At 57.4% G+C, this 22,807-nt stretch overlaps 1 protein-coding gene across 1 annotated transcript; it reads left to right on the plus strand.

Moving 5' to 3' along the window:
• Positions 1-1,124: 1,124 nt before the first annotated feature.
• On the plus strand, positions 1,125-22,414 carry LOC131402847 (forkhead box protein O6-like). Its single transcript, XM_058537366.1, is given in 4 exon segments — positions 1,125-1,160; positions 2,738-2,887; positions 20,972-21,205; positions 21,207-22,414. Coding segments are annotated over 4 exon segments (1,464 nt in total). The 3' UTR covers positions 22,251-22,414.
• Positions 22,415-22,807: the final 393 nt, after the last annotated feature.

Below are 22,807 nucleotides of genomic sequence, written 5' to 3' on the forward strand. Positions count from 1 at the left end.
CATGTATCACATATGATTGGAATGTCCCTTTTACAACAGTCAAGAGATTGCCTAGCCTGCACAGCAATTCACACAGCGATTGATGACCACAGCAAGTAGCAGGTCTGTCGTCTCGTCTCGAGCTTGGTGGTCACAGCAGGTCACCAATCAATCCGTAGCCTAGGGAGAGATGCTTATCCTTAAGGAAATGCCAATGGGAAGTTACATCTTTCCTTATCTTAAAGGGCCTTGTGCTTGTCTTTGGGACATAGTAAATACTTAAAGCAGATATACAATGCATGCTCAGTGGCTGCGGCAGGCCCTTTTGGAAAAACAAGGTCAGGCCAAATTAGTTTTACACCAAATGGCTTCCTCATATAACCCAATATATCCTATTGCTTGCCATTTATTTATCATTTATTAATAAATAAATGCCCAATGAGAAGAAAATAAGGTAGGGCTGCTGAGAAAATGTGGTGGGAGTTGAGTGCCTATTTTAAACTGGGGAGAAGGAGTCAGAAGATGCCCAATAGGCTGTAAGCGGGGATCTGAAGATCCACAAGGATAGTTCTTCCTCCTGCCTGTGACCAGGGAAATGTTCTAGTGTGTCTCTGGTTTCACTCTTGCTCCGTTTCATCAAGTCTCTGAAACCAGCTCAAGACAAGGTTGACATAAGGGAAGCCATATTGTAGAAAAGAAAAACTCTCTTGTAACTTTGAATGACCTCTGACAAACTAACCCAGCTGGATATGCACCCTCCAGGAGATCTAACTGCTCTGTAGATTTTATGACACCTGCTCGTGCATGTACCTCCCAGCTGCGATAAGATGGTAACTTGATAAGGTGATAACTTTGTTTTTGTTGAGTTCCTTAGGAATGTGATGACCCCTGAACAGAAAATCTATGCTGATAGCCATCATCAGTGAAAACTGAAAGATCTGGTGTGGCACTCCCAGTCTATAAGACCAGAAGGTCAACATTCCTAATCCCCTCCCCAGTAACCCAATGGCCTATATAACTGCTGTAAGATTTTTGTGCCCCCTTAAGATGGTTCTTTTGGACATGAGTCGGCCATCTTCCCTCTTGCTAGGAAGCTGTAATAAAAAGTCCTTTTTCTCCTACCACTTTGCCTCTTGGCTATTGGCATGTCTTTTGGCGAGCAGAAGGCCACACGTTGGGTGGTAACATCTCCACTGCAGACAGGGCGACCTTTCAAAATTGTAAGTCAAGTTGTCTTTCAGGCTTCAACCTTTCCCATCTACTTAGGATAAAATCCAGATGGTTGTCAGAATCTTGCCCCTGTTTCTTCATGGTACTTATCCCCTTCTGAATTATTTTATCGTCAGGCTGGCTGCTGGAATGTGACCTCCTTTTCCAGGGTGCATTGTAATAAAATGATTTTCCTGCAGTATAGGAGATATTATAATAAAATGATGCTCCCACAGTATAGGATGCATTGTAATAAAATGATTACACTGCTTTGTTACAATTATAGCTTTACAGGTGCTGAACATCTCACATGACATAGTCCCAAGTTTCAACAATAAGTAAAATCTACCAGATTTTGGCTAGATGGTGGAATGCATGGATGGCCTGCACTGAGGCCACCCCACTTTCCTGACTAGGGGCATGGAGTTTGGGTGGGCGTTGTTAACCTGACAGCAGGGACTCTTATTTGTAATCTGGGCTGCTGGTTTGGGCTATCAGAGCTGGCTGGCACCTGTGCTGGTCGGGAACACCAGGGGTCTGCAGCTGGGCCACGGTTGTCATCATAACTTGCTGCTGCGTGAGTTTCTCCTGGACCACCCGTGGCTGCACAGGGCCACGGGGCCCCTGTGGGGATCATCTGGACTAGCTGCCTGGCTGTTGTTGCCTGGGTGAGGGGCACAGTCTGTAGAGAAGCCTGAACTGAAACAGTTAGAAAAAACACATTACCTAGAAAACACAGATCAAGTGACATGACAAATGAATCATTCTTGGGGGTGGGCAGAGGGGTTTTAGAAAGTTAATTAGCCGGAATGCTTTTGTGAAATGTGAAAACTACCTGACATATCAAAATATGACCCCTGGTTTCTAACGAAACAAAAGAAAACTAAACCATTGTTGCTTTAAACCATTGTTGGATGCCTCTGCGGAAAAGGCGAGGGTTGATGACTGGGGACTGGTGGTAGTGGCAGTGTTCAGCTTTTAATACTATTTGGTTTTTTGAAATCTATATGCCAGTGTGATTTTGAACAAAATAAAATGTTTTTAAAGCACTGCTTTTATATGGTCACATTTTGTAGCAGTAAATAAAATAGTAAGAGCCTGACGTTTCCTCTGTTAGGAAGGTAAGTCATCACTGTCCCTAGGAGGACTTATACCTCTAGGACTCAAGGTCACTACAAGTGGGTTCTGTTTTCTTTATGCATTTCCCTAAAACTATGATGTGGCAGCTTCAGCTTCTAGGACGTACCTAAGGTTATCGGCTGAAGGAATGATCCTAGAAATGAGCTCCTTCAGTACATTTGGCACTGAGTTTGAACACGTTTGTCCAGTTTTTTCCCTGCTAGTCTAAGGATATCAAAGGTTTTCCTCAAAGTTAATTGTTTTCTGTATTATGAAAATCAAAAGAGATCCTCTAGGGCCAGCCCCAGTGGCCTAGTGGTTAAGTTTGGTGTGCTCCGCTTCGGTGGCCTGGGTTTGGTTCCTGGGTGTGCACCTACACCACTCATCTGTCAGCGGTCATGCTGTGGTGGCGGCTCACATACCAAAAAAGAGGAACCTGTCCTACGCCGACCTCATCACCAAAGCCATCGAGAGCGCCCCGGACAAGCGGCTCACGCTCTCGCAGATCTACGACTGGATGGTCCGTTACATGCCCTACTTCAAGGATAAAGGCGACAGCAACAGCTCGGCCGGCTGGAAGGTGGGGGCGTCCGGCTGTGGAGGGGGCTGGGGTCGCGGGCTGGGGCTTCCAGGCTGCTAGGTGCGTCCAGGCTCCCGTCAGGCGGTCAGAGGGAGGCCCTGGGGCACCCCCAGGGACATGGAGTGTGTGCCTAGGGCGTGGGGCCGGCCAGCAGACAGGCGCGGGCGTGCCGGAAGCAGCTGTGTGTGTGCCCTGGATGCGGGGTGGGAGGTCTGGTGGGGTGACAAGGGACTGCCGCTTTGAGGCATCTCGGAGGAGCATCCCACCCCGTCCTTGGGAGCATAGCAGAGGAGCCAATTCCCAGGCCTCGGACATGGGGGAGCCCCTCTTACCCCTGCGAGTTTGCTTTATGATACTCTTGCCCTCTCCACCAGATCACCCTCCTTAAAGAGCTGGAATAATGACTTGGGGCCAGTGACTGCTTTCCCCCCAAATCTTTCCCACTGCCCTCCCTGGAGCTGGCCCCCGGGTGAAGAGTGCGACCCTGGGCCCACAGTTCTTCCTGTGGTGCCAGGAGTTCACCCTAGGGCACCAGCCAGCCTGGGGTGGGGAACTGGTCAGGTGACCTGGGATCTGAGTTCTCCATGGGGCAGCTGCTGCCCCCTTGCCTGGATCAGCATGGTGAGCTGGTGATGACCTCTGTTGGTGTAGGGGCACGGTATTGAGGGCTGGGGATCTGTCCCTGCCCACCCCAGGCTGTCAGTCTTACACTTCTCTGGCTTTCTGAGCCCAGATGCATTTGGTGGTGCGGGGAGGGGCAGGGGCACCCCAGGGAGGCCTCAGTGCCAGCCAGTGGAAAGGGGGGCGCCATCTTGCGAGGGGACAGGGGCTTGACTGGATTGTGGCCTCCAGACCCTCCCCTGGCCATCTTGTTGGGGAATGGGGATAGTCGATGCCTTTAGGGGAGAGGAGGTTGGTGGGGGGTGCTGTGCCTGGGGCCTGTGAGCTGTCAGGCTCCCTATGGGAGAGGGGTCCCTGCAAGGGAGTCGTGCCTACGTGGAGGGAGGGGGCTGTGCGTGGTGGTGGCTGCAGACAGGGTCAGAGGAAGGAGGTGTGCCAGTGGAAGAGGGGAGGCTTGTGGATGTGGACAGCTCTAGATGCCCAGAGGCTGCTTTTTAGGGGCCGCAGTGCTCTGACCCGGGAGCCATGGCTCTCAGGCGTTGTGCTGGCAGCTTCTCTGTCTCTCTGTGGCCCCTGTGGGGTGGGGCCACAGCTTGGAGGAGCAGACATGAGTTTCCTTCCCCAGGCTTTCTCCTGTCCCCTTGGGCTCAGCCCGGGCCAGAACATTTATTCCTCCCAGCTGGGTCCTGCCCTTGGGCTTTGCTCCCTCCTCCCTCCCTGCTCCCCATGCACTGTCCCACCTTTCACTTCTCCTTGTGGATATATTCCCTGTCCTCAAGGGCACAGTTTAGATGCCTCTTCCAGGAAGCCTTCCCTTAATCCTCTTTAGCTAGCTTAGGACTCCCTCTTCTCTGGCCATCTCCCTATCTGTCATAGGTCTCATTTCCCTTCTCCACCCTGCGTTTGGAAGACAGTGGCAGTGTCAGAGCAATCTCTGTGCCCACAGCACCCAGCATAGAGCTTGACAACGAGGAGCCACCGGTGCATGTCTGGTGAAAGAGTGAAGAAATGGGTGGATCATGCAGAGGATGCTGAGACCAGGGAGGGTACTGTGGGCCAGGGTAAGCCAGGAGGGCTTCCTAGAGGAGGTGGAGCTCCAGCTGGGCTTAATAGATTAGGTATGATGGGGGAAGATGGCAAGAGGGGACGTGAGGCTGGAAGCTGGGCGAGAACTGCACTTCATTGAGGGTCTCAGGGCCAAGCCCTGTGCCAGACACCTTCAGGCATCTGTGCCAGGTGTCTCCTTTAATGCTCTCAGCAGTCCCTAAGGTGAGTTTTACCGTCACCATTACAGAACTGGGCACTGAGGCGCAGAGTGGAGGAGTGAACTGCCCAAGGTCACATAGTCAGTTGGTGGGAAAGCTGGACTCCAGTCCAGGTGTGTCTCCCTCCAAGGCCCCACAGAGCCTCTGGAATAGTATCCTGCTGGCACTGGCCGTGGGAGTGGGGCGCTGACGGCTTTTGCACAGGGGCAGGTCTAAATCCTAGAACGTGATTGGGAATGGAGACAATTTGGAGATAATTTAGTCCCATGTGTTCATTTCTCAGACTGTGAGACTGAGGCCCCGGAAGGGGATGGGACTCTTCTCAGGTCGTCAGTCAGCTGTGAGCGGCAGGCCCTGGATGACGGCCCAGGTCTCCTGCCTGCCCATTGGATGCATTTTCCACTGCACCATGCTGCTGGGGACACACTGGTTCTCCCTGTTCCCCGGGCTCAGGAAGGAAGGAGCTCTGGAAGGCTTGTCCTGGACTGGGGCATTGGAGAGGGTGCTTCAGCCTGGGGTTCCTGACTTAGGCCCTGGCAGAGACCACCCAGGCATTGGAGGAGGCTGTTCAGATGGGCCTCTCCCATCTCATGCTCTCAGTCGCTGTCCCCCTTGTACCCCACCCCCCATCCAGCTCCCCATGGAGCTTCCTCCTCGTCATTCGTGCCCCCCCTGCCGCTTGTTCCTCCATTCCCAGTCAGTCCCTCCAGGGGCCTGGTGGAGGGGCCATCTCCAACTCCCAGCCAACCTCTGGTTAGCAGGGCCTGTGGTACGCTCAGGTGCCAGGGCTGGGGCAAGGGGCCCATTGTTCCTTCCTCCCTCCCCTCTCCCACATAAGTGTTGCACTTGAATCCCCAGGGGTGTTAGACGGAGTCGGGGAACAGGGGAAGGCACTGCACCTGCCTTCAGGATGCATCAGAGCTCAGCCAGTTCCACACCCAGGCCCTGTGTTTTACAGGCAGGAAGGGCCGGGGGTGGGGGAGTGCAGGGAAGGCAGGTTAGATCCACTGGGAGCCAGGCAAGCCCTCACAGAGAAGGTGGCACTTGATCTGAGCTGCCTTCACGGGGCGGGGGGGGGGGTGCAGAATTTGAGAGAGTCTTCCAGGGGCTGTTGACTGCATATGGAAAAGCAAGGAGGTGGAATCATACATGTTGGGTTTGGGAGATGGTTGGGCGTGCCAGGCTGGAATGAGGGCTCCTAGGGATGGCAGGGAGGTGGCATGGGAAAGGCAGAGTGGGCCAGATCAGGACGGGCCGCTGTGCTTGGCCTTTGCCCTGTGGTCCCAGCTGTGGCGTGCTGCGGAGAGGAAGTGGAGGAGGCAAGGTCAGCAGCAGGCACAGGGCACTCAGCAGGCTGAAGCCTGAGGAGGGGCTGGGCTTGGTGCTGGGAACTCCACCCAAGAGGCTGGCAGTGTTACCCTCAGGGCGGAGGGTCTCTAGGCCTGGGACGGCGCTTGGACAGGAGGTCTCCCTCCCTCTGCAGTGTGCTAGTAGTGTTTATCTCCACCATCCAGGTAGAGCCTCCCACTTCCTCTCAGATGCTCCAGCCCCACCTTCCCTAGTGCTGGACTCCTCCCGGAAGCCTTCCAGGCTGCTCAGGGTCCTGGCACTCCTTCCACTTAGCGCCTCTGGAGTTGTTCTGCCTGCTTTTGTGTTTCCTGGCTGCCAGCTCCCCTGGGAGCTCCCAGGTCAGGCCTGGGCGCCTCCCATTTCTGTCCCCAGGCCTGGGGGTGGGGAGGAGCGCAGTGGATGGGGAGTTTCCCTCTCCTTCAGGGCTGGAGCAGCCTAGCTGTTGGGGGGTGGGATCTGGAGGGGTGGTGCTACCCCCATCTGGCCCAGGCTGGCCAGCAGGTCCTAGGTGGGAGGGAGGCTGGAGGGAGGGACTGATCTGAGAGGCCAGGAGGAGGGTCGTGCTACAGCCGGGCTGAGCAGTGCTTGTGAGCGCAGAGGGCTCCCCTTCTTTCCTCCCCCCAGCCTGCTCCAGCAGGGCTGCCTCCTCCTTCTTTGTCCTCCGGGGATCCCCAGCCCCAAGGGCTGGTGGGGGTTCGGGAGGAGGCGGTGTGAGCCTGGGTTGGGGGGTGTCCTCACCCCCCGCACTGCACGAGCGGAGGGCTGGCAGCTGCCCACCTCCTGGGCACGAGCCCGTGCCAGCCGCTCCTGGCACAGTTGCTGGCACGCCCGGCAGACTCCCACGGCCACCTGCTCACACCCACCCACGAGCGCTGGCGCGCTGCGGGCCCTTCAGGCTTCCTGGGCCTCCCGGCGCCCCTCCCCCGCCGCCGTGCTCCGGAGCCCCCACCCCGGTTCTCTGCGCCCCGCCGGCCCCTTCGCTCCCGCCAGCCCCACCGCCCTGGCCCCCATCCTCGCGCAACTTGGGGAGCTCAGGAGGCGGGGCGCCGGGAGGCCCCTGGGGTAGCTGTGCCGCTGTAGGGGGGAAGGGGGGACCAGGAGGCAGGCAGGCAGGCAGACAGACCGACAGACAGGGTGAGGGCCCCGCCTGCCACCTGGCGCCGCTCCAGCGGGACGATGGCGGGCAGCGCCGTGCCAGGCGGTAATTGCAGACAGACTAATTTAAAGAGATGAGACGGTTATTTTTAACTCGTGTTAAGGTAATGAACGGCGTGGGGGGGGGGGGTTGCGGGTTTGAAAGTTCAGCACCCCCCAGCCCCCACTTTCTGCGGGTTGGGGCCCCCCTCTCTGTGTGCCCTGAGGACTCCAGCTGCAGGATTCGCTGGAGTGGGGGTGCTCTACCAGAGAGGAGGGAGAGCTGGGAAGGAGATGCCCACTAGCCCAGGGCATATCCCATCAAATCCTGGCCACCATCCTTCTGGGTGGGTATTAGCATCTCTGTGTCCCAGGTGGAGAAGTGACTTGTCCTGGGGTCACATCCCTATGAAGTGGCAGGCCTGGAAATTGAACCCCCTTCTGACCCCAAAACTCAAGCTTTTTCTATACCATTGGGGCTGGAGGGGCTCTTGTGTTTGGATTTTGAAAGGGCACAGGATTATTCCTTGCAGCCCACCTTCTCCGTCCTTTGAGTGGCAGCCGGTGGTGGCCACCACATGGGGTCCTGGGGCTGTGGAAGCCCCTCTTTCTGTGTCCTCTGAGGGGAGGGGGTGGTCATGGACTGTGTGTATGGATGTGAGCCTCTGGGATATAGGTGCAGCAGCCATAGCAGGGGGAGCCCCCTCCTCACCTCACTGTCCCCCCTATTTCGTGACTGACTCACCAGCACCCTTTGCCTATCTGCAGCCTGTGGGCCTGCCTCCTAACTTGGGGGTGGTACCTGGGAAGCAGGTACACACTGGTGCCCACTCCTCCCACCTCCAAATCAGACTTTGGGTCTCTAGGGGAAGTGGGGAGTCACAGAGCCCAATACCCCCTTCCATGCCTCCTTCCTCAGCTCAGTCCCTTCTCACACACTCCCAGTGACTGAGAGCTCATGATCTCTGACCTCTGAGACTGCCCATTCTATTGCTAGACAGGTCTTAAAGTTAAGACGTCCTTCCTTCTCCCGGCAGAGGCCCATCTCCCTGGAGCATCGCTCAGGGTGTCCTAGTTCAGCCCTTTGGGGTCAGTTGGAGCTGTGGAGTTGGGAGTAGGTGAGGGGTGGACAGAGCACCTGTAGGAACTTGATCCAGGTGTGTGAGCTGGAGCAAAGCTCTTTGCATTCTGGTCCTTGGTATTCTCCCTAGTGTCCAAAGGGCCTTAACTCGGTTTCTGGTCCTTTCGGCGCTGTGACTGACAAATCCTCTGGTTCGGGAACCACGAGGGGTTAGTTGGCATGGCGGGCACAAAGTACCGATAGGACTTCTCACGGGTGGAAGCGTGTGAGTGTGGGTGTGGATGGACTTGAACTTGGGGCTCCTGCTTGGAGATGCCTACCCTGCCCATGGCGTTACCCAGGTGGCAAACGTACTCTGGGCGCAATGACAGGAGTGCTCATGGCAGTCCCAATTGGCCCCCAGAGCGGGCAGATGGGGTGTGCAGGGTGTTGGGTGGGCATTAGCTGAGGCTCTGGGGCCCGAGTAGGGCGCTCAGGGGGATAGCTGGATCTGGAGCGCCCCCCTTCCTCCTGGCACCCTGGTTACCATGGAAAGCAACTCTTGTTTGGGAGGGTTTGGCTGTTTGCTGCCATTCCCCACCCCCACCCCATATGTGGAGGTGGGAGGGGGGCCAGGTGGTGTGTGGGGGAGGGGCCTCCCACACCCTCCCCCCAGGGCCTCCCTCTTTGCAGAGAAACCTTTCTGGTCTCTAGGAGGGGTGCTTCTTGTGGGAAGGGGAACACGAATGAAGAGAATTAACGTCTGGGTGCTAGGCAGTTAGTTGGACACTTCACATAAATGCTCTCATTTCATCCTCCCTGGGTCCTGCCAGCTATGTGTTAATAGCCCCATTTTGCAGTTGAGGAAATGGAGGCCAAGAAAGATGAAGTCACTTGGCCAAGGCAGCATGGCTGGGATGAGGCCGAGCCTGGATTTAGACACAGACTTGTCTGTTTCTACCATGTTTCCCCATGTCCCGATGCTGGTGCAGTCTCAGCCCCACACACCAGCCAGCCCTCCTGCTCCAAGGCTTGCTCATGCTCCAGAACGCTCTAGGGCTCCTCAGTTCCCCTGGGAGCCAAGCAAGCCCAAACTGCTCTGTTTGGACCCCTGGGCCCTCTGCTGGCCTTGTCTAGACCCTACCCTCGCTCCCGCTTTCCCTGCAGCCTCTGATCTCAGGCCACCCTCACGTTGTCGCCTTTACACCTGGCCCTGGAGTTCTTAACCCACACCCACTGTCATTGTCACATGCTCACCAAGGCAGCTACTGACTCATGGACTGATCCCTTGGGACACCCCTCAGAAAGTAGGCGGGGTCTTGGGTGGTTGGAACAAAGACCTGCCTCCCAGGTGATTCTGGAACTCACTGTGTCTCCCTGAGAATTCCTCCCTTAAATCCTTAGTTGTTGGCAAACCTGGCTGATGATCAGAGTCACCCAGAGGCTTTAGATAATACAGGTTTCCAGTCCCCATCTCAGACCCTCTCCATCAGACTCTCAGCGGGTGGGCTTTGGAATCTATATTTTAACAGGTCTGTCTAGTCACGGGTCCGATTCTGAAGCAGTGCCTTAGATGGTAGCGTCTCAGGCTCCACTTGTCCCTCCCTTCCGCTGCCCCCAGTGTGGACCAGCTTCTTCTCCAAGCAGGCTGCCCAGGTTGAGCCCACTCCTCTCCTGCTCGCTCTTTTTGGATCCTCCAGAGACTTGAACCCCATGCAGACAGCTTGAAGGGACTGACCCCCATCCCCAACACATTCACTCATCCCTCACGTCTTAGGAATCGCGCCATATAGAATGTGGATGGAGAGAATGCAGCTGGCAGCCAGGGCTGATACGCTGTGCCACTCAGAGCCTCTGGCCACAGGAGGGAGGGGAATTGATGGTGTAAATTCTCAGGAAGCCTCTCTGCACCTAGAAAGGTGAGGAAACTGAACGTCACAGCCCCTGCTCTCTGAGGGCTCCCCATCTGGTGAGGAGACGTGAGCACGTGTACAGTGCAGTGCTGTTCCTACAGGATCCAGTCCAGGGGCTTCAGCGTGACACTCAAGGCCTTGGCCACCTGGCACCAGTCAGCCTCTCCAGCCACATCACTCACCGTCTTCTGACCCTTGCTGTAGCCACACTGCACTCTTCCAGCTCAGGATTCAATCGCCTTATGCCATTACGTCCATGCTTTCCTTGAATTCTCATAGCAACCCTGTGAGGCTGGTACTGTTACTGTCCCCGTTTTGCAGATGAGGAAACTAAGGCTGAGAGAAATAAAGTGGCTTTCACAGTATCCCACTGTAAGTGACAGAAATGAAACTCCCCAGGGCTAACTCCTGCCTAGCCCATTGCTCTGGCCAAGACATTCCAAGCTGGCCTCCGCTTCCACCCCTGTCTCCAGCCCCATCATTGCCTCTCTGCTCTCCCTTGGAGTTTGGCCCTGAGGCTTCCAGCCTGGGGCGTGGCTCTGGGGTCCTTGGCTCCCTTTCTCAGAGAGCTCCCTGAAAACAGGGCCTGACCAGCCTGATATTGTCCCACACTGCACCCCCCTCCCCAACCCCATCTGTAGGCCCCAAGGCTGATGGCAGCTTCCTCCCTCCAGGCCTACACCCATTGGGCACCAACTGCAGTGCTGCTCAGGGGAACGGGACTGGCTCCCTGACTTTGAGGTGCCCACAAGTCAAGCTGGGGAGATAAGATGAGGACTCCAGATTTTGATTCAGGATAAAGACTGCTCAGGGTCACGGTGGAAGGCCAGATAATGATCTATAGGTGTTTGGAGGTAGAGGAAGGGAACCAGATAAAGGAAGTCAACCCTCAGGACTCTTTAGGAGCCCCACAGAGTCTGGCTGTGTTGGCCAGAGCCCACCAGGACTTGAGGCTGGAGAAGCAAGCAGAGGCCTGACAGTTAGTGGCCTTGAATGCCAAGCTGGGGAGCTGGCACTCCAAGCTGTAGGGGATGGGGAATTACTCTGGCAGAAAAATCCCTTGACGGTGGTGTGGAGGGTGGACGAGGGGAGAGGCGGGCGCTGGCACCCAGTGTGGGCCTGGTAGTGGGGTCCAGGGGAGAAGATGAGCCCGAGAGAGGGTGGAGGCCCAAAGAGTCCTAGATGCCAGGCCTGAGGTGCCATTCAGCACCCTTTGGTGCTTCAAGGATCCCGGAGGTGAGGCAGAGTGGTGTTAGGGGTCTTGGACACAGGCAGGGAGGAGCTGATCATAGCTCTGTCACTCACCCTGTGTGTGGCCTTGGGCAACTGTCCCCAAGATATCAGGAAATAACATGACGGTTATTCATTGCTCTGGGAAAGGAAAGGAACCAGCACTGCTGTGTCAGGTGGGGGTCCCTGGGCCCTGATCCCTAAAAGACACTGACTTGTGCGTGTTGCGGGAAAGGGGGTCCTTCCTCTAATGCCTCCCTTTCTGTCCCTAAGGTGTCAGATATTCAGGATGTCCAAGCTTTGTCCTGCCCTTAGGTTGACCCGCTGCTTTCTAGCCTCCAGAGCCTTCCCCATGGCCTTGGGAGGCAAGCAGCCAGGTTTTAGGCTCTGTATTTTTAGAGATAAAGGCAGTGATTTGCTCAAGGTCACCCTTGAACCCAGGGCTGCCTGCCCCTGGGTGCCTGCTGCCCTTTGCCCATTGGGAGGCTGTGTGACCTTGGGCATGGCCCTTCCCTCTCTGGCTGAGTCCTATCTAGAGATCTGAATTCCCCTCCCCCAAGACTCTGGGAAGCTGTGATGCCTTCTCCACCCCTCCTGTCCCCTCCCCCTGTCCTCGTCTGGCCTTGCCTCCTCTGTAACCTGAGCTGGGGCTGTGGGGGAAGGGGCTTGCCCTCTGCCAGAGGCACCTGCCAGCTGAGCAGATGTGAGGGGATGGAGGCCCCCTCCTCCCCCAGGGCATCTCCGGCTCTTAGCCTGGCCAGGCTGGGGCTGGGAAGGCAGTGCTCAGTACACCTAGCCCTGGCCCCTGGCCTCTGGACCCAGAACTTGCCCTGAGCACTTGTCCCTTTTCAGCGGACATTCGTGCTCCAACATGTCCTGCAAGGACCTCTCAGTATCCAGGAGAAGACAGATGGCAGATGAGGGCTGGTGCCCAGTTTGGGTGGGCTGCCCTGGGCTCCTGGAGCCCCTTGGCATGGGGACAGAGGGCCAAGGGCGGCCCCTGGGGCAAGGCCAGTGTCTGCGCGGGTGGCCATGCCCCTGGGAGAGCAGATGGCTCTCTTGGCACCACGCCCATTCTGCCTTTTTTCCCCTCAGGAGCCGGCCTGCAGGGCTGGGGCACAGCTGCTGGGCCCTCCCCAGAGCCAGGCCCAGGGCAGGGCTGGGTGAGGTCACCGCAGCTGCTCCAGGCCTAGGGCAGGGGTGTGGGGAGGTGCGGCCTGAGGGAGGGAGGGGGCTCCGACTGAGAAGAGACAGGGAGAAGCCTGAATGGCTTTGCATTTAGGGATCCCCTTTAATCCCAGATGAAGGAGGAAAGAGTGTGGAGGTGTGGCTGAGCCATTGCGGACAGCCCCCACCCCCACCCCAGGCCCACCCTGGAGCTTCTGCCAGGCCTGGGCTCCTCCCTAGAGGCATCTCAGGGTGGGAGGAAGAGCAAGGGCCCTGGGTGTGAATTCCTGCACCACCACTTACACGACGTGACCTTGGGCAGGTCAGTTTGTCTCTTGGAGCCTCAGTTGCTCGTCTGTAAAATAGGGATAATAAACCAGCTCGGAGGGTTGTCACAAAGACTCAATAGGGTTTTAATTGCTGAGTGCCAGCACAGTGCATGGCACCTGGTGAACGCTCAGTAAATGGTAGTTTCTTTGCTTCCTCACTTGGCTGGATTCTCTGGAGGAGCCAGGAAGTGCTGAGGAAAAGGAGGGAGGTGGCAGAGGCAGCAGGAACGGGAGGGGAGACCAGGATGGAGGAGGCAAGGCCTGGAGCTCTGGCCTGAGGTTTTGCTGAACAGAAACTGCACAGAATTGCCAGGCCTGAGTGGTTTGTGGCTGCTGAGAGCTCCATCCTATGGTTGACTGAATGTGAGCCAAGGGTTGCCCCAGAAAGTTCACGTGGGGAGGCAGACTCATAGACAGTTATACTCCAGTGTGCAGTTAGATTTCTGTAGTAGCACTGACGTGGGAGCAGCTATCTTTGGGGCTTGCAGAGGGCGCTAGGAAGATGCCACAGAGCTAGCCTTGTTGGAGCAGCAGGAACTGGTGGAGCAGAGAGGGAGGGAAGGGCAAAGGGAACAGAGTGCAAAGGCATGGAGGTGTGAGACATCCAGGGTGGCTGGAGCCCCAGATGGGCTTAAGGGAATGGAGGTGATGAGGCTGGAGAGCGTCAGAGGGCTCTTGAGTATCAGTCTGGAGTTGGACCCAAGCCTGTGGGTGATGAGCAGCCACAGGCTTTTGAGGGAAGAGCTCGGACTTCTGCTGCTGCTTTGTTTGCTGCCCAGGCTGGGTGTGTGGGCTCTGCTGTCTCTGGGGTAGGGGTGGGGGATGCCAGGGCCTATCCCTTGAACTCATGCCTTGCTTGGGACATTTGGTTCCCCCTACCCCCTGGCTGCCCACTTCTGTTCCACTGCTGACCCCAAGCTCACCCACCTGTTGACACCTGCGGCCCTGATGCCACCACCTGCCCTTCTACCCCTCCTCCACTACAGACACTAGTACCAAGGATTTGCACGTGGCCTCAGGCCCTTGAGGTCATCCAGGTCACCCTTTCTGCCAGGTGAAGCACCACAGCTTCACCTCAGGCAGCAGAGCAAGTGACCCCCGGAGAGTCTGTGGCTCTGTCTGAGACAGGTGTGTGTTCCTGGGCCAGACTGGGGCCCCAGAGTGGGGTTGGGGTAAGGGGTGGGACAGGGGCTGCTCTTGGGGCTCTGAGACAGGGAGGGGTTGAGGTTCATGACATGTGGGATCTCATCCATGGATGTTGGGATTGTTACCTTCTTTTCCAGGGGAGGCCCAAGGTTCCATGGGTGAAGCTGGAATTTCAGCCACTGCCCTGGACCTTTGTTCCTGCAGGAAGGGAGGGAAGGAAGGAGGGAGAGACGAAATGGGAGTCATGGTGGGGATCCAGCGCTCACATAGCCCCACAGGTGGTGTCTGCTCAGGGAGGCATTAAAGGGAGGAGCTAGATCATCATCCCCATGGGGTAGGCAGGTCAACTTCCTGAGGGAGGGGCTGGGCTGAACCTTGGACAGTGATAGAACCTGGAGAGGTGTCCATACCTGGCTTCGGGCTTGAATGGATGGACACAAGACCCGGGACTGAACTGGGAGGGTCCTGGAACCGCCTGGTGCCAGGGAGGCCAGGAGGTAGCACAGGGCTTGTGGTGGGTGAGGGGCACAAGACTTGGGTCTCCTGTCTCTTATGAAAGCCAGGAAGCTTGGGCTTGAGAACCAAGGCAGGGATGGACACTGAGGTGGGCAGGGGGGCAGTGTCCCCCGTCACACTGAGACCCAGACCTGGCTCCATCACTTCCCAGCTTCACGGCCTCAGGAGTCATTTAATCCACCTGAGCCTCAGTTTCCCCCCTTTGTAAAGTAGCACTACCTATTTGCAGGGCAGTTATCAGGATTAAAAGAAGAAATGTATCAAAGAACCTAGCCTGGGTCTGTCATACTGTAAGTGGTGCCCTTCTCCTGCCTCAGTATTTGAAGCACGTGGCGGTGGTGTGCTAGAGCTGGCTTCCACTGGCTCATGAGAGCCGATCGTGCACACTTCTTCCCAGTTCTGCGCTCAGTGACGTCATGCTGGCAGCTTAAAATTGGCTACGATGGCAGTATCCATGCCACAGAAATCAGCAACAGCTACAAATCAAATCCTGGAGAGCTGGAGGAAATCCATCCTGTGGGCCCTCTTTAGCCCTAGAGGGGACAAAACGGGAGGTGGGGCAATGGTGGAGCACTGGCTGGGCCACGCAACCTAGAACTCAAAGGCTGTGGGCCCTTTTGGGCCTGGGGAGATTGGACATAGTCATAGCAGGAGACAGCAAATGGTGGAACCCCTTTCCTCTCCACACTCCCCTCTCCCCACCTAGAGATCTGGTGGGCTCTGGCTGGAAAAGTAAGATTGGATGAGGCTGAGCTATCAGAGAATGAAGCTGTACTGGGAGGAGAAATGAGGTTGTACTGGAAGATAAACAAGGTTGTACTGTCAGGGAATGAGGTGGTACTTGGAGGCAAGGTGAGGCTGCATTGTTAGATAAATGAGGTTGTACTGTCGGGATGAAGTGTACTTGTAGGAGAGATGACGTCCTGCTGGATCAGTCAGGTTGCACTGTCAGAGAACACAGCCACACCACAGGAGGAAGGAGAGCCTCCGACTTGGAGAATAAATGAGGGTGTCCTGCTGGATAAATGAGGGGGCCCGTCAGGTGAATGGAGTGCTGTTAGCAAATGAGGTTGTACTTGCTGGATAAATGGGACTGGTGTGCTGGATAAATGGGGTTGTGCTGTCAGATGAATGCATTACTGCTCGTGGGCGAAGGGTGTCCTGGGAATAGATGGGGTTGTCTTGCTGGATAGATGAGGTGCGCCATCAAATGGATCAGACCCTGTCCAGGAGGGAAGCACGGTCAGCAAGGATGAGGTTATTCTGTTCCCACTGGGGCTCATGGAGTGTCTTCTCGCCCAGGTGGTACAGTCTGTAAGAAACCTTGGCCCCAGCAAGCCCTAGGTTACTCAGGTCTATCTGGGGAGCAGGAGGGAGCAAGGTGGGGGGCTGGGGTGGGCAGCTGCATTGTTCACCCTCTGAGGCCTTCTTCCCCTCTCACAGAATCCCTCACTGCTCTCTGCGGTTCCATCTGTGGATCACACTGTTCCTGACTTCCTCCACCCCATGCTTACCTCTCCTTCTGACTATGTTCCCTTCTCTCAGCCCAGTTTGGAGAAGCTCATATCATGTGCCAGCTACTCTGCCCAGTCTCATTAATTCTCCCTGCAACACAGTATTCCCCCTTTACTCTCTCATTCATTCATTCATTCCTTTGACATTTAGTAAACGCCTAGTATGTATCAAACACATGGAGTACAGTAAAAAATGGACAAAAATCCCTCATGAAATAGTGAAACCAGACAATAAATAATAAATACAGAATATAAATACATTATATATTTATATATAACATATATTAATTTATTAATTCATATATATATAAATTAAATATTCATTTAGACAGTGATAATTGCTTTAGAAAAATGTAGAGCAAGGTAAGGGGGCCCAGAAATGGCAGGGAAGAGGAGCAGTTGTTAAGAGTGGTCGGGATGGGCCTCGTTGCAGAAGGTGACATCTGAAGAAAGACTTGAAGGAGATGAGAGATCGACGTGGGTGTCTGGGCGCCCAGTGTTTCTCTGAGACAGAGGCCCCAAGGTGCGACCATGTCTCGCAGCTTCAGAGCAGGAGGGAGGGATCCAGCATTTAGGGGAGGAGTCTGAGAGGTCATGGAGGGGCTGTGGGCTATGGCAAGGCCTCTGTTCTTTACTCTGAGTGAGATGGGGGCGTCAGAGGGTTCTGGGCAGGACTGGACGTGATCCGGGTTATTTGAAGGACCACTCTGGCTGGCGCGTGGTGGAGGGCTGCAGGGGAGCAAGGGTGGAAGCAGGTAGCTGTGTGAGGAGATGGAAGTTCAAAGCATCTTGCCCCAGGGTCGCACTGCTTGTGAGTGTTGGAGCCAAAACTGGGATCCGCAGCCAACACCAGAGCGCATGCGCTTTGCCCTGCGCCAGCCTCCTCTCCCTGGTGGGTGAGGCCCCAGGGGACTGGCCTCCCTGGCCCAGGTTCTGAGGGAGAGTGGGATGGGTGTGGAATGTAACCCACTCTCCGTTCCCTCTGCCCGCTGAGGGTCTCCTGAGGCCCTGAATCAGGAAGGTCTATCTCCTCTGGGAACCTGCCCCAGGCCTGCATGGAGGTATGGGAGATGGGAGGCCCCAGAAGTCGGGCCCAGCTCTGGGCACCAGGGGAGCGCGGGCATGCTGGGGCCGGGCTGTGGTGGCGGGTTGCTAGGCGACTCCGAGAGGGAGCCCTGGTTACTGCTGCCTGGCAGAAGCATCTCCCTCCTCTGCCTCCCTCACCTCCTCTGTGGCCTCTGGCCTCCCAGGAGGCCTTGTGGGTGAATTGTGATCTGCGCTTGCCATTGGATGTTGGCCGGGAGGTCTGATCGGTACCAGGTGGCTGGGCTCTGAGGAGCCAGCCTGGGCTGCAGGGCCTGGGCTTCCCTCGTGGGGCACAGCCCTGGTGTACACCTGGTGCAGAGCCTGGCTCAGCAGTGAGGGCCTAGGTCCTTGTGCAGCTCTGGGCCACCTCCCTGGGTGACCCTGGACAAGGTATCGCCCTCCTCTAGGCCTCCTCTCTGCCCCATCCATCTGGCCAGCAGAATCTCTCCCCAGGGGCCTGGTTTTCTGTGCGAGTGCAAGGGAGGGTGCTGAGCCGGCAGGGCCTCAGGTGCCCCCACCCCCACTCCCTGATGGCTTGAGTGTGCAACACTCAAGTTTTGCATTAGATTCCATTAACTGAAAGAGTTCCACTACTTTGAAAAAAAGTTTGAAAACCTCTGGGCTGGATGATTCTAAGAACTTTCAGTGTCAAATCCAAAAGGTCCCCAGAGTACAGATGGCCCATCTCATCAGTTTACTGGTAGGGAAACTGAGGCTGGAGAGAAGGAGGGACTTGCCCCAGGTCAGGCTTGGTGGAATGGATCAATCCCCAGGCTGAGGGTCAGGGGGCTTGGGCCCGAATCCCTGCTCTACCACCAGGTCCTGGGTGACCTTGGGCAAATCCTTTCTTCTCTCTGGTTTGGACCAGCCATTGTTTCAGGCTGGGGCTCAAGCTCCCAGGGGTACCTGGCTGGGCAGGAAACAGAGTGGGGAAGGATGCAAACCTTCCTAGGCTCAGAACATGTGCTCTTGGTAAAAATCTAAAACATTATTTTTATATTCAGAAAATTTGGACGTATTATGAAGTACAATTCAAAATTCACTTGAACTCTACAAACGAATCACAAGACATATAGGAAATTTTGACCTTGTGATATGTCCCCAGTCTTTCCATGCTGCCAGCTTCTAGGGATAGTTTACATGGAAAGTTTGAGAAGCACTGGAGTACTGGCTTCCTAAGATTCTTTGGAAATTCTCTGACTCGTTTCTCTCTCCCGTGGTGGAATGTGATGTCCTTTAGACTCAGGGTGAGATTAACCTGAAATCAATACCTGGCTCTGCCACTTAAACTGTGTGACCTTGGCAACTTAAGTTAACCTCTCTGAGCCTCACTATCCTCATCCTTAGATAGGGATCACAATCCCTGACTTGTATGGAGTTTGACAGACTGATCACGTGAGATAAAGTAGTTTAACGCTTATACGTCTGAACAGGCAGGTTCTGAGTAGGTGCTGGTACTTGGCAATGTCCTTCCTCCTTCCCCCCCAGCACTCAGAACCAGGCTGGCACATAGGGACATTGATAAAGACGTGTTGCCTTACTGACCTCCAGGTGGAGAAGCCGGGAGGTGGAGCTTCTGGGAAGCCAGAGAGTTCCATAGGGGAGAAGAACTGAGGCCTCCTAGTCCCCTGAACACAGGTGTGAGGGAGGGGCTGGGGAGCCAGGTGCAGGGGCGGGAGCAGGAAGGGGGTATCTAATTGAGGGAGCACCACTCCCTGGGGGTCCAGCTCCCCTCCTCTCAGGGCCCCAGGAGAAGCCAGGCAGGGCAACGCTTGGAGGGGCCTTGGAGCCCCAGCTGTCACCTCCTTAGACCAGAAAGTGCCAGAGATAGGGAGCCTGGGCCCTGAAGAGTCAGGGCAGTACCTGGAGCTGGGGGTGAGGGGTGGGAGCATACCCTGGGCAGCAGAAAGGACCCCTCCTCCTGGAGACTGGTGGGAAGGAGGCGGGAGGGAGAGCCCTCATGGATCAGTGGTTATGGTTACAGGTGGATTAATGAGTTAAGAGCAGGTCCATGAGCTGGGCAGATCTGGATGGAGTGGTACCTAGCACTGCTGCCTGTGGGACTGTGGGCAAGTTACATCATGCCTCTGGGCCTCCGCTCCCTGGTACATGAGATGGGGTAATGCCAGCTTCCCCGGGTTGTTAGTGCCCAGCACAGTTATGCTCAGGGTATGATATTAAGGAGGTAGAGACAGAGCAGGTCTGTTGGGTGACCTAAGAGGTGAGGTCTTCTGGCCAGAGTGAGGGATTTAACCAACGTCTATGAGCACCTGGTGGGTTCACCAAACACTTACCCACACACATTATCTCAGGTAATGATCTAACAGCCTTCGAAAGTGGTTATTGAATGTTGCCCATTTTTTTCAGAGTTCACTGAGGCTCATAAGAGATTGAGTCAGCAGCCCATGGTCACATAGCTAGGTGGCTGAAAAGAGCCAGGCATCCTGCCCAGCCCTTCTGATACCCAAGCCCATGCTGTTTCTGCAGCAGTTACTAAGCTGGGAGGTCAAGGCCACCAGGTGGGAGGCCCCAGTGGTGGGGCGTGGCAGGCCCAGCAGAAGTCCTACTCCTCCAGGTTCCTGAGGGGAGCCAGGTCAGTGGAGCTGTGGACTCCCCTGCCTTCTTGGCAAAAGCAGGCAGTGACATGGGGATCACTAGAGACTGGCAGAGTAGAAATTTAGAAGAGGATATGCAGGGGTGGCAAAAAGGAAGCTCAGGGAAGTAGGAAGGAACAGCAGAAAGGGCCATGGAGCCTTGGGCAAGCCACTTCACCTCCTGAGCCTTGGTCTTCTTGTCTGTAAATGGGGATTACGCCACCTGCTTTGTGGGGATTTTGTGAAGGCTCCACGGAAGGGGCTTTGAGGGCAGAGCTACTCTGCTTCAGGTGGGTCAGGAGGGAAGGGTGGGCTGCAGCCCAAAGGGCAGGCTGGAGAGCTAGGCTGGCCTGAAGGTGGGCACCAAGCAGAGGTGGGGTCTGAGGTCTCCACGGCCAGTGGATGTGTTTTGAGGGGCTTGCTGGGATCCACGTCCTCTGTGGAGGTCCCAGGAGCTCAGAGGAGTTGGGGGAAATCTCTGCATAGTCTCGGGCCTATAGCCACCTTGGGGACCCCCAGCTTATTCTGCTTTCCCTGGCCAGGCCCTCCCAGCAAAGGGTTAACAGTCTTCTCTACCTGCAGTTGCATTTTAAAGACACGAAATTAAAGCAGGTAATTTATTCTCCCCACACATGAAAGAGCAATTAGTTCTAAACAGGGCTTAATCAGTCACCGAGAGATTGATTTCTGGAGCCCTGGGTTTTCGGGCTCCTGGCACCATGCCAGGCTGGGGAGGGAGGGGGGCAGACAAATGAGCCGCAGCGGCATGAGCCCTTACATAATCTGCCCGGGGGCCCTGGCAGGCTGGCCAGCTCCAGGCGGCGCTGGGCTGAGCTGGGGAGACAGGGTCCTGCTCCCCTGCTGCAGGCCCCTTAAGAGTCGCCCTCAGGTTCGCCCATGCTTCCCGGGAAAGGCCAGGCCCAAGGCTCGGGTCCCACCCTCTGGGCAGTGCCTGTGGGGAGCGGGGGAGAGGATGGGTGTTCGGGTTAGTCCGACCTGGGGACTTACACCTGTTCCCCCAACTCCATTGCCCCCTTCTCCCTTCTGGCTCTCTCCTTTCTCATCCTCTCACCTCCTTCTCTGTTTTCTCCCCCATCCCCGTTCCCCACGGCCTCCTCACTTCCCACTCCCCCACCCATGTCCTTGTCTCCGGCCACAGAACTCCATCCGGCACAACCTGTCGCTGCACACCCGTTTCATCCGCGTGCAGAACGAGGGCACCGGCAAGAGCTCGTGGTGGATGCTGAACCCCGAGGGCAGAAAGACGGGCAAGACCCCGCGGCGCAGGGCCACGTCCATGGACAACGGGGCCAAGTTCCTGTGCATCAAAGGCAAGGCAAGCAAGAAGCAGCAGCTGCAGGCACCTGAGCGAAGCCCCGACGACAGCCCCCCTGAGCGCACCAGCCCCGGGGCCCTTGCCTGCCGCGGCCAAGTGGGCCACCAGCCCGGCCTCACACGCCAGCGACGACTATGAGGCGCGGGCCGACTTCCGCGGTGGCGGGAGACCCCTGCTAGGGGAGGCGGCCGAATTGGAGGACGACGAGGCCCTGGAGGCCCTGGCGCCATCGTCGCCGCTCATGTACCCGAGCCCGGCGAGCGCGCTGTCGCCCGCGCTGGGTGCGCGCTGCCCGGGGGAGCTGCCCCGCCTGGCCGAGCTGGGAGGCCCGCTGGGTCTGCACGGCGGCGGCGGCGGCGGCGCGGGGCTGCCCGAGGCCCTGCTGGACGGCGCGCAGGACGCGTACGGGCCGCGGGCCCGCGCCGGGACGCCCGCCTACTTCGGGGGCTGCAAGAGCGGTGCTTACGGCGGGGGCGGGGGCGGGGGCTTCGGGCCGCCGGCGTTGGGCGCGCTGCGCCGCCTGCCCATGCAGACCATCCAGGAGAACAAGCAGGCCAGCTTCGCGCCGGCGGCCGCGCCCTTCCGCCCCGGGGCGCTGTCCGCGCTGCTGCCGCCGCCGCCGCCCGCGCCCAGGCCCGGCCCGGTGCTGGGAGCGCCCGGGGAGCTGGCGCTGGCGGGCGCGCCCGCCGCCTACCCGGGCAAGGGGGCGGCCCCATACGCGCCGCCTGTGCCCTCGCGCAGTGCCTTAGCCCACCCCATCAGCCTTATGACGCTGCCCGGCGAGGCGGGCGCCCCGGGCCTGGCGCCGCCGGGCCATGCGGCCGCCTTCGGGGCCCCGCGCGGCGGCCTCCTGCTGGACGCGCTGCCCGGGCCGTACGCGGCCGCCGCTGCCCGGCCGCTGGGTGCCGCGCCCGACCGCTTCCCGGCCGACCTGGACCTCGACATGTTCAGCGGGAGCCTCGAGTGCGACGTCGAGTCCATCATCCTCAACGACTTCATGGACAGCGACGAAATGGACTTCAACTTCGACTCGGCCCTGCCTCCGCCGCCGCCCGGCCTGGCCGGGGCCCCGCCCCCCAACCAGAGCTGGGTGCCGGGCTGAGGGCCGCTTCCCGCGCCCCGGGTGCCTGCCCCGCCCCAAGGGGCCTCTGTCTTCCCATCCTGATCCCCGGGACCCCACCCCCGATTCCAGCTCCGCGGGAGGATCCAGGAGGCAGCCCCAGCCCAGCTAGAGACATCCCTCAGAAGTTGACCGCTGAAGGAAGTGGTGGGGAGGGGCTGGGGCACCCCTCCACTGCTGCCCAAACTCCTGAGACCCACTCCTTCCCCCGGGGGCAGGAAGTCTGGGAGTGGAGGCCGAATTCCGGGCTGGGTGGAACGGCGAGGAGCGAGGTGGGCCGCGCTGGTCGGGGAAGCCAACCGGGAGATGGGGCGGGGGGCGTCTCCGAATCTTCAGTTTCATTTGTGGGGCCCTCGCCATGACGAATCGCCCACCCCAAACTGCGGTCTGGTTCTCAATTGACACTTTCCTACTGGTCTTAGCCTCACCCACCCCAAGCCAGCAATCCCCTCCGGAAAATACACTCACACCTACCTGCTGTTCACCCTGAGCTGTCCTCTTTCAGCCCTAAACCACCTCCCACCGCCAGGGTTCAGCCC

The sequence above is a fragment of the Diceros bicornis genome, unplaced genomic scaffold (assembly GCF_020826845.1).
Source record: "Diceros bicornis minor isolate mBicDic1 unplaced genomic scaffold, mDicBic1.mat.cur scaffold_312_ctg1, whole genome shotgun sequence".
Lineage (NCBI taxonomy): Eukaryota > Metazoa > Chordata > Mammalia > Perissodactyla > Rhinocerotidae > Diceros > Diceros bicornis.